The sequence below is a fragment of the Thalia democratica genome, unplaced genomic scaffold (assembly GCF_965202585.1).
Source record: "Thalia democratica unplaced genomic scaffold, ktThaDemo2.hap1.1 HAP1_SCAFFOLD_212, whole genome shotgun sequence".
NCBI classification, from domain to species: Eukaryota; Metazoa; Chordata; class Thaliacea; order Salpida; family Salpidae; genus Thalia; species Thalia democratica.
The window spans coordinates 50,432-61,242 of NW_028139335.1; the positions used below are offsets into that span (position 1 = coordinate 50,432).

Below are 10,811 nucleotides of genomic sequence, written 5' to 3' on the forward strand. Positions count from 1 at the left end.
CTTACTAAGTTAAATTTAATACTTTTGTAATTTTACATACAATTTAACTCTCTATAAAAACCAAACTTGAAAGACAATTTATTAGTTTCTTTTATATATTTGTTATATTATCAACCCCTTTTTTCATATTTCTAAGAATATTAACTTCAAAAAAAAGTTTTTGCGTTTTAAATAGTTTACATTCATTAAAAAATTTAGTAATTAGTTAATTTAATAAAATTAATACCTGTTTGTATTATAGAAAGCTAGAACAAATTCTTTAACATAATTAATTCTCGAATACTTAAATAAAATATCTTATTAGTAACTAGTCTTTTACATGGTTTTCACTTAAAAAGCAAAAATGTCTGAGTTGTATCAAACCAGCCTAAGTTCATTAAAAGTTTAAAAAGCTAGTAAATCGTTGTAAATCAAGCTTAAGTAACTAGTAAAAAACATCATCATCATTAAAAAGTACACAAAGTGTAAAAAAACAAAAAAAACTACAATTAGTAAACTACACTACAGTCATAAAAACTATTCTGGGAATTCTAAGATTTATTTAAAGTGTTTGAAATAAAAGTTTCACAGACATCTGAGTTTTTAAGCTTTTAAAATAGCCTGTTTGTGTAGCAACCCAGTTAAAACAAAGTTCACAACATAAAGAAATAACAAAACTTATTAACAGTAAACAAATTACATGCCAAAAAAATATAAGTCAGCTGGAATAGACAATTAACTATCTTAAATATTTTTAACAAAAGTATTAAACTTAATTGAGTCATTAGCGAAAAGAAAAACCTCTTTTTTATTAAAAACTACAGCAATTCTTTATCTGCAACAAGAATTTAAAAATATTAGTTGTAAAATAAAAGACGAGAACAAAAAAAAACGTTAGTTAGGAGTTATTTCGAGAAACGATAAAAAAGCAAATCACCAAAGTCATTTCCAACAAAGTATATGATTAGCTTCAGTAACTAAAGAATTATCAGAAAAAAGTTGTTAAGGCAAGTTATAAAGTAGCAAAATTTATTATTGATAATGAGATACCGTTTATAATTGAAAACTTTTTCAAAGAATTTTTGTTGGCAGTAATGAAAAACTTTTGTTTATTTCTTCAATGACAACAAAAAGTCCTATTTAGGAAATGCATTAAGGTTATAAGGTCGCATAAATCAAATTATAACTTTAATCAATATGTTAAGATGATAGCACTGATAGACAAACTATTGCTCATCTGAGAATTTTTATTAGAGATGTTTTTTTAACTTTGATACTTTAGTATAACTTCTTGGTTTAGTTCAAACACGAAGCACAACAATCGGTGAAATTTTACAAGTAAAAGGTGCAATGCACCAAAAGTTTTTAGAAGTACAATTCCTTCTTTTATTTTTAGTATAAAGTTTAATTAAAGTTTAAAAAGTGTCTTATAAAGTATATCAATATTGAAAAACACTGTTAAGCTACCTTAGTATATTTTTTAATAAAGAAATGTTTATTTGCTAAACTTTTTGTGTCAAATCGAAATTTCACTACTTTACATGTAAAAATTGTTTGATACTCCAGGCTTTTTCAAAAATTCTCAAATTCAAGTTTTTTTCCAAAATTTTTAAGCATAAATTTTCAAGTTCAAAGCTTGAACTTGGTATATTATAACATGTATTATAACTGAAACTAACACTTTGGGTTGAGTAAAACTTACATCATAAGTTTAATTTTCCACTCTTTTAAGCAAAAAAGCCAGCCTGAATTAACAAAAACATTCCTGATATTTTTGTATACAAAAAACAATTCTAGCCAAAAACTTATAAAATGACTTAGTTGGCCTGAGATTTAAAGTCTTCAAACAGTGATAGTCTGAGTGTGTGTCAATGTTTATAAACTATCCCTAAGTCTAGTTTATATTAAAAAGGTAGCTCCAAATAACAGAAAATGTGTGTATTGATATGCAAAGCATAAAAGTTAACTTAGTTTGACAAAATCAATGTTTGAAAAATGAAAATGTATACCTAACAAAAACTATATTAGTTTATGTCATACATATTGTTTTAATTGTGTCTGTACAAATTTAGATATTACATGTAGAAAAAACAAACTTAGAAAATTATGCATAAACTAAACTTAAACTAACTAAAGTATTTTATAAAAATTGGTTTAAAATATGAGCATTTTTTTAAGTTGGTGTGCATATAAATTAGTTCAAGTGCAAAGAAAACTTCTAAAAAATTAAAATGTGTCAAAACAAAACTTAAATAAACCTTTTTTTCTTATTACTATACACTAAAACATAACATTACAAATAAAAAATATATAAAAGAAACTTAGGTATAAAAAATATTGGAAAGAATATCTAAGCTATAAATAAATGACACTTTAATTAGTTACTGTGCATTACTTTTGTACAAAATGGGAAACATTTGCATTTAGTTTATTTGATAAATAGCTATAATATAACTAACTTATTAAATTCAAGGTAATTAAATCTTTTTTCAGATAATTACTTGCTGTTGTAAAATAGAAGTTATTATGAAACTCAGAAAAATATCCTAATAGAATGCTAATCTGTCTTTTTCACATTTTTAAATTAAAGTAGTAACTTCTTCTAATTATTTTTAAATGTTATACAGAGACTTAAAACCAAACTAAACAAATTAAATCGAATTACCGAAAAAATTTTTTACTTGAAATATATTCTTGCTCAGTGGGCCACTTTTTCATGTTCGCGGGCCACAAAATTTTCTTTCGCGGGCCTCATTCCATTCAAAAAAATAACGTGCCTGCGGGCCGCAGATTTACCCTTCGCGGGCCACAATTGGCCCGCAGGCCGCAGTTTGCCGATCCCTGGGTTAGGCACTCAAAATTAATAGGTGAGTTCCGCTTGGACTGTTTGCTGTAATTTATATATTCAGATTTAAAACTTAATACAATCAATTACCAATAACTATTAACTTTTTTGCCATCACCAATATCTTGCAATAATCCATAAACTTCATCCAGATGTTTGAAGAATCAAATATTTTCTTCTCTGATCTTAATCAGATATATATTGAAAATTTTAATAAACTTAAATCGTAGCATCTAGTTGTTTTGTTTTTTATTATCTAAGTATTAGGATAGCAACACTTCTTAAAAATCTCGCTTAAGTTTTAATACCTAAGGATGAAGGTCATAAAATATAAATATGTTGGTAAGGTAGATTATTAATCAAGTTATTAAACGTTTTGTTATGGTAATATAAATAACATGTTTATTAGCATAAAAAACTTATAGTTTTTGAATTTTAATATCAAACTATTGCTCCATTCAAATCAGTTCTTTAGTTGTTAATAAAATCTAGTTAATAGAATCAGAAATATTATAGTAATCTCCTAGATTATTTATAAGTTAAAAACTGTAACTTCGTTCTGTAAAAAAGAAACTACACATCATTTACTGTTTTAATTGAATAAATGTAATTTCATGAAAGCATTTATCTTTGTAACATGATTCTCATAGAGTTGAAAATGAATAAATATTTTTGGAAAAAATTAAATTTGGATTAAAAAAGCAATTTTAAAGCTTTTTTTATGTCTAATAAAACGTCAGGACACAAGCCTTTTTCTTTTGTTTGCTAAGAGCTAGGAAGCTATTTTTTCGTGCTGTCTTTTTTATACGATTTGCCACGCACAAAAATTGAACTAATTCATATTTAAGTGGTAACAGGTACATACACTTAGATTTGTCACATGCTTTTAAATTGTAAAACTAATCAATATTATTTTAAATTACTTAAAGCTAGTTAAAAAATTAACAAGCAATCTATTAAAAAAAGGTTTGTAAAACTAAAAACAACTCATCCTGAAGTTTCATTTGATATTTTAGACTTATAAATTCGAATACTATACTAAGATGCATAAGAAGTTATAAATATTATAAACTTTAGAATTTAAAGTTCCTATATTGTATGTTTTTATACCTATAATAGTTTAAAAAATGCATAAATTTACATTCATTTATATGCAATTGATGGTTGTAGCTACTTAAAATTACTTGTTTCATACCAAGTAAAAATGTAAACTTTTAGTAATAAACTTTATAAACCAATAAACTAACATAAATTTTTATATTAAGTAAAAATAAACAACTTTAAATTTAAAGCGTTTAAATTCTTTTAAAGTTAAAAGTCAACCATAAAGCTGTGAAACGAAACGAAGACAAAAATTTGGTACAGCTAAGTTCCGACAAAGAAGTCATTGAAACATTAAAAGACGATCAAGATAAAAGTATAGAAAAACAAGGTTTGTTTGACAAAGGAGACTTAGTTGTGAACAATAAGTTAGAAGATGGAGGATGCGGTTGTGTGTACGATGCAACTTATAAAAACAAACATGTCATTGTCAAAACTTCATCAGCTGAAAGTAAAGACGAATTCATTCTACAAGAATACAAATTCCTGAAAATTCTCCAACAGGGCAATATCCGCGGCATCCCAAAAATTTTTGGACCCAGCTTTGTTTACAACGAAAGGCAGAGTTTCATTGTTGAAAAACTCGGAAAGGACCTGTTTTAAATAAGAGAGGAGACAAACAGGGACAAGTTTTCGTAGACACCACGGTTAAGATTGCCTTGCAAGTGTTACAGATATTAAAGCATGTTCACAGCTATGGCATCCTTCACAACGACATCAAACCTGAAAATATTATGACAGGATTATTCGATCAAAACACGATCTACTTGATTGACTTCGGGTATTCGACATTCTACATGAAAGATGGAGAGCATGTTAAAGATGAAGACATAGGGAAACGGAACGGAACTCCGAGTTACAGCTCAATAAACTCCATGGAATGGAGAAGTCTGAGTCGAAAGGACGACCTTGAGTCGTTAGCTTACAACCTCGTGGAGCTCTTAACCGGTAAACTTCCATGGGATAAAATTTTAGAAAACAATGAAGCAAGCATAGATGAAAAGGATAAACTGCTGATAGAATTCAAAAATAAGCCAGCAGAAGAAATTTGCAAAGGAACGTGCGAAGAGTTTGAAGTTTTTTTCCGAGAAGTGCGAGGTTTAATGTTTGATCAGAAGCTTGAGTATGATAAATACTACGAGATGTTTGAAAAAATACTGGATAAAAAAGAAAATGATGATCAGATTAATTGGGAATGTTAATTGATTACTAAATTTCTATTTTTACTTGTTAGGTATTTATACTATAAATATACATATAATTTAGTAGTTCAGTTTGTTTTAAACTTTTTATTTTCTAATCGCAATAAATACTTTATAAATGTTTTATACAACTTCTTAATGTCTTAATAAGAAGCTAAGATTAATAGAAATAAAATCACCTTTAATATAAAAAAAGAATAGTCTAACATAAATAATTGTATATTTTGAAATTATTTATATTTTTGTATAATTTATGTAATTATTATTATCATTAAAAAAAACAGAGATACCAAGTTTAGTTTGAAGCTAATTTCAGTATATTGACAACTAAAATTAAAACAAATCTGTTTGAATTTATTAAAACTGCCATTGTTTCAGAAACAAAATGTAAATTATGTTATTAGTTTTATTTTTAAACTGACTTTTCTAGTTTTAATTTTATGATAATAATAATATCAAAAACTAGCTTAAAATTTTCAGCTTAGTTTTACGCTGTTAACTTCCACGTCTTTTCGAACAGAGTTTATTATTTTTTGATAAAATAATAATTTATCAGGTAAACTTAACATATTTTAATGTAATCTAGTTGTTGTAAAAAACAAACGTGTAGTACTGTGCTGACATTTAACTGTGACTTTAACTGTTTATTAAGAACAAAATAATGTTTAAATGATAAATAGATACCATGATCACTATTTTAATTTTAATGATTATCAAAATTATTACAGGTTTAAAACAAGTAATAAATAATTAAGAGTAAGTATATTTGTAATTAGCTTTATAAAACGGAACAATCCGGGACCAGAGTCCGGGACCGCTCACGAGGAATGAAATCCGTACACTAGGGGTCGGTAAACTGCGACTGGTTGGCAAGACGCGGCTATAAATGGTGAAATTGCTGATCACTTTGTTTTTTATATAAAATTAAATTTACTCAACTTCTATATATCGGTATAAACTGTTATACTATTTATAAACTTAATATGATTTTAAACTAAATATCATTTCAATTACTATAATTTGAATTTCTTTAAGCAGACTTTAAAGTTTTAGGAAATACAAGTAATAAATTGTTTCTATATATGACCTAGAAACTATAGCAGTAAAGGTAAGTTTAATTTAGTAACAATTTAATGAATATTTTCTTATTTTCCAGACACTTATTGTTAATACATACCTTCACAAAAGCAGTAAACCTGAATCGTAAACTTAAATAATTTTGTTAATTAAAGGCATTAAAAAGTGTACAGTAGTGTTGTCATTAAATCTGACACTTGTAATTTTCAACAAAATAATTAAGAAAAACTTTACTCATGTTAAAAAAATTTTTCTACATTTACTCGTGATATTCTTATGATAGTTTAGCAATGATATTTTTTTTGCATTTGTATGTCTATCTACTATAGTTGGCACGTAATATTATATTATAATACGGTTACTAATTAAACTAATAACATTTAAAATTTATTACAAACATCAAAACGAGGCAAGTAATATAAACTAACCACGAAATAACCAGTAAGCTCAACTGTAACCTAAAATGTTTTAGTCAACTAAAGGCATTTAAAGTGTACAGTAAAATTTGTATTAAATCGGATAGTTATAATTGTCAATATGTTAACTAATAAGAAAACGTGTTTATGCTTCAATAAACTTTTTTACTTTTAACAAGTGAAACTTGTATAATAATTTTAACATTTAGGAAACGTTTTGTGTCTAAAGTCGGCTTTCATAATTATAATTGATTATGATTATTAATGAAGTTATCAGCATTTAAAATTAATTAAAAACATTAAGTTAAATTAAACAAATGAAACATTCCCATATCACAGCTTGAATCTTAATAAAAACACAATTAAGACTGTGATAGCTTGTAAATTACAAAATTTTGAAAAGAAATAGTGGTCGTTTGACAATATACACAGTTTTTCTTAAACATTATACAATATATGTTTAAAATGTAACACTCTAAAAATTATGTGCTCACTATGATTTTTTTATATGTCTGGTCCTCAACAGATTTTTTGTTAAATCTTTCTGTTAAATCTTAAATTATCCTTGTGATGGTAGTTGAAAATTTATAAAACCTTAATTAAATTTCAAAGTTTAAAAAATTCTGTTTAGCTGCCTACTAGTATGTGTATAAGGTTAATATAAACATTGTTGTGCAAAGTTACAACAAATTAAAAAATATATAAATGCTAAGTCTAACGTTGTTTTTGCAGACTTTTATAAAACGTTAAATATATATATATATATATATATATTTTTTCAATAAAAAACAAACTTATCAATATTAACAATTTAGGCTTTTGACACGATCAATATCAAAATTTGAAAGAGCCATTTTACATAACGTTACTACAAGAATATCAACAAGAGTTTTAACCAAATCTTAAACTAAATTAATTAAAGAGCAGTAAACAAATGGTATTTTGGTATTTTTTATGATGCACTTGTTTAAAGTATAGATAGACTTTTTATCTGTATAAAAATAACTGTAGCTTCTAAAAAAGTATATATCATATATTTGTTAAAACTAAATTAAAAATATCAATGTTTTAAGAAGTTAGTAAATAAACAATAATATAACTGTATATTGAAACTAAACATTCTTTTCTAAAGTTTAGTTTAAATTGCAACTTTACTTAAACATTATAATGTGAAGAAAAAAAGTATTTAAGTATTAGTTTTAGAACTAATATTGTTTTTAAACTGTCAATTTTATGAGTTTTTTTTGTCAGAAATATGTTTTGTGCACAGCAGATGTTGAAGTAAAATCAGATTAACAAAACGAACAACACATGTTTTTTAATTTTTTGCATCGACAAGTTAAATAAAATTAAGGGTTCAAATTAAATTTTAAAATTTGATATGCAATACATTATAAACTTTTAATATTTAACTTAGAATATATGTGAAAATTTGAGTTCTGAAAACATTAACTATATTGCATTGTTGTTCATACGATCCTAACCTAAACAATTTAAAAAACTATAAACATTTTTACATACCATTTCAATGTTTAGTGTAAAGAATTAGAAATTATTTTGCTAAAGTTTGTTTTATTTTATTCATACTTTATTTTTGAAGTTTATTAAAAAGTTAATGAAAAATTACAGAGTAAACACGTAGTTTTTATATTTTATCTAACAACCCTCAAAATTAAATAAATTTTTTTTTAATTATAAATAGATTTTTAGTAATTAAAACATTCATTATTGAAAACAAATATATAACTGCACTTTAAATAAACAGTATGATCCTAACTTATTTATTCGCCCCCGGGCCACATCCGGGCTATGATGGGTTAATGTCACAAAAGATAAAATGCAAACCGCATTTATAAAAATTTAAAACAATTTAAATATTTAACTTGATTTTCCATAATATTAAATAGATTATAAAAATGGCTATAAAAAAATTATTCAAAGTACAATTTACAGAAGGTTTGAAACTTACACAAAATATTTTGCAGTTTTAACTGTTTTTGAATTTTCACTAGATATTCCTGAGGTTAGAATTAATAGTTAAAAATGTTAATCGTATATTTTACTGTAGGTTCATAAAAAGGCGAGGTTGACACTGAAACTGCAGTTAAAGTTTTTAAGATTTTATTTCTTTAAAAATGTAAAAAAAAACTAGCAGATATCTGCTATATTTGCAGTAAACAATAAATAAAAAAGTTTTCCTGCATTAATATATTAGACATGAAATGTAAAAATATTGTCTTCATTGTAAGCTGTATATTTATTTTACATTGTTGAAAATAAGGTTAAGGTTAAAACTAAAGGCTCAAAAATTAAACTTCTGAGGCAAAAAAAAAGTTTATACAGTCATATCTTCATTGTTTTAAGTATCTGGTGGAGAATAACAAGTTTTTAAAAGTGTTTTGTTTTACTAGTTTAGAATAAGAACTTGATCATGTTATAATCCTATAAATAACCATTCAAGCAAGATTTATAGCTTTTCAATACTATTATTATATTTTATAAAAAGACAAAAAATGCTAAAATCATTTTAAATACGGCCTTATGAAAGATAGCTGTCGGTTTTGAGTCACACACCATGGATGCCTTTAAATTCGTGTCCAGTGCAATAATCGTTTATAAATAATCATTATTTTGTTATGTTATTATTGATCATTTCAAATTTATAACACGCTTTTATTAATTTATTCGTTTTAATTTTGGATATTTATAAAAAACTGGAACAGGTCAAAATTGCAACAAGACAAAATAAAATCATGTGATTAAAATATACTAAAGGACAAAGTTGCGCGAAGGGCAAATTTTCATCGAAGATACTTTGGCACGAGGACAAATTTGCACGAGAGGAAAAAATTGCAGAAACAATTTTGCACCAAATGTAAAATTTGCACAATTTACAATCTTTACTGAATGTCATTTTTGCAAGAGAGTATAGAAAACAAAAAATAAATAAAGTTAAAACAGAAATAAAAAAAGCTAAAGACTAATTAATTATTAAAGCAGTAAGAAAGGTAAAAGGCAACATTGAAAGTGAAAATGAAAACAATATTAATACTAATGAAAATTGTTATTAAAAATAAAGTTAACTGAAAACAAAAATAATTCATTTAAAAAAATAAACAAGTTTCTGACCGAGCGTAAAGTTAGGGGTGACAGTGATAGTAAAACAAAACAAATCAAAGGGAATTTTAAAAAATTAATAGAATAAAACATATATAAAACTTAACTCGTGCAAAAATTTCTCCCTGCTAAATTGTCTTCCTGCAAAAGTGTATTTGTGGAATTTAGTTCTCTTGTGCAAATGTGACACCAACAACTAAAAAACGGGGCATTAAACTGAGATCTGAAAGTCAAACAAAGCCTACTAAACATACTTGCAAGAATTCAACCCGTTTCTATACAAGTTTAAAATAAAAAATTTATGCATGGCAGTATTAAAAACCCCCTTTACGAAGATAAGTATAGAGCCCACTTTATATCTTTTAGAGCATTACTTTTAAAAAACTGTAAACCGCTGTATTGGCTGTTAAGCTAATCAAAGTATTTTAGCTTTGCTAAATTGATTTTTTTAGTTATTATGAAAAATATTTTTTAACAACTGTATTAATGTTGCAAGCGTATTGTCTTATAATAAAATATCAAATATCAGTGAATACTTAACTTAAAATTAAAATAAATCGAGATAGTTCATTTATTTTTTTGTTTTATTAGTTAAACTCTAGGTTGCAAAGTTAATTTTATTGTCTAAAACATATATTGTTTATTTTTATGATATATATCTTACTACTTTTATATACTATTTTATAACTAATTTACTTAATTTTGTAGTTTTGAAATATCTTTTTATATTTAAATTTCATGATATACTACCTTATGACAACTACTATTAAAATTGGGTTAAAATTTTTATAAGTTTATAACTGTTTATTGCATGACAAAAGCAATATTCAAAAGTAATAGACAAAAAGACCTTTTTGTTATCAAATCATACGAAACACATATAACATAATTTCTTATCTAGGATATTAAATTGTACATTGTGTTCTAATATGAAACTAACAATCGAAAAAATTAATTATAAACTAGTAAATAAGAATTTTTATTTATTAGATAATTACTTTTTAATAAATCTCCAGTTTAAGAATAATTTTTCTTTTAATAAGTTATTTAAAAATGAAACAATTTTCATATAGA

The 10,811-nt window shown here is 25.1% G+C and overlaps 1 protein-coding gene across 1 annotated transcript; it reads left to right on the top strand.

Annotated features, from left to right (window-relative positions):
• Positions 1 to 3,138: 3,138 nt before the first annotated feature.
• On the top strand, positions 3,139 to 5,127 carry LOC145845942 (casein kinase I gamma-like). The gene is made up of 3 exons (XM_082952915.1): positions 3,139 to 3,144; positions 4,190 to 4,521; positions 4,620 to 5,127. The coding sequence occupies exons 1-3, from the start codon at positions 3,139 to 3,141 to the stop codon at positions 5,125 to 5,127; spliced, it is 846 nt and encodes a 281-aa protein (XP_082809041.1).
• The last annotated feature ends 5,684 nt before the right edge of the window (positions 5,128 to 10,811 follow it).

Coding starts and splice junctions, on each gene's coding strand:
- LOC145845942 (XM_082952915.1), top strand. Junction 4,522..4,619: donor GAAAAACTCGGAAAGGACCT/GTTTTAAATAAG, acceptor GCATGTTCACAG/CTATGGCATCCTTCACAACG.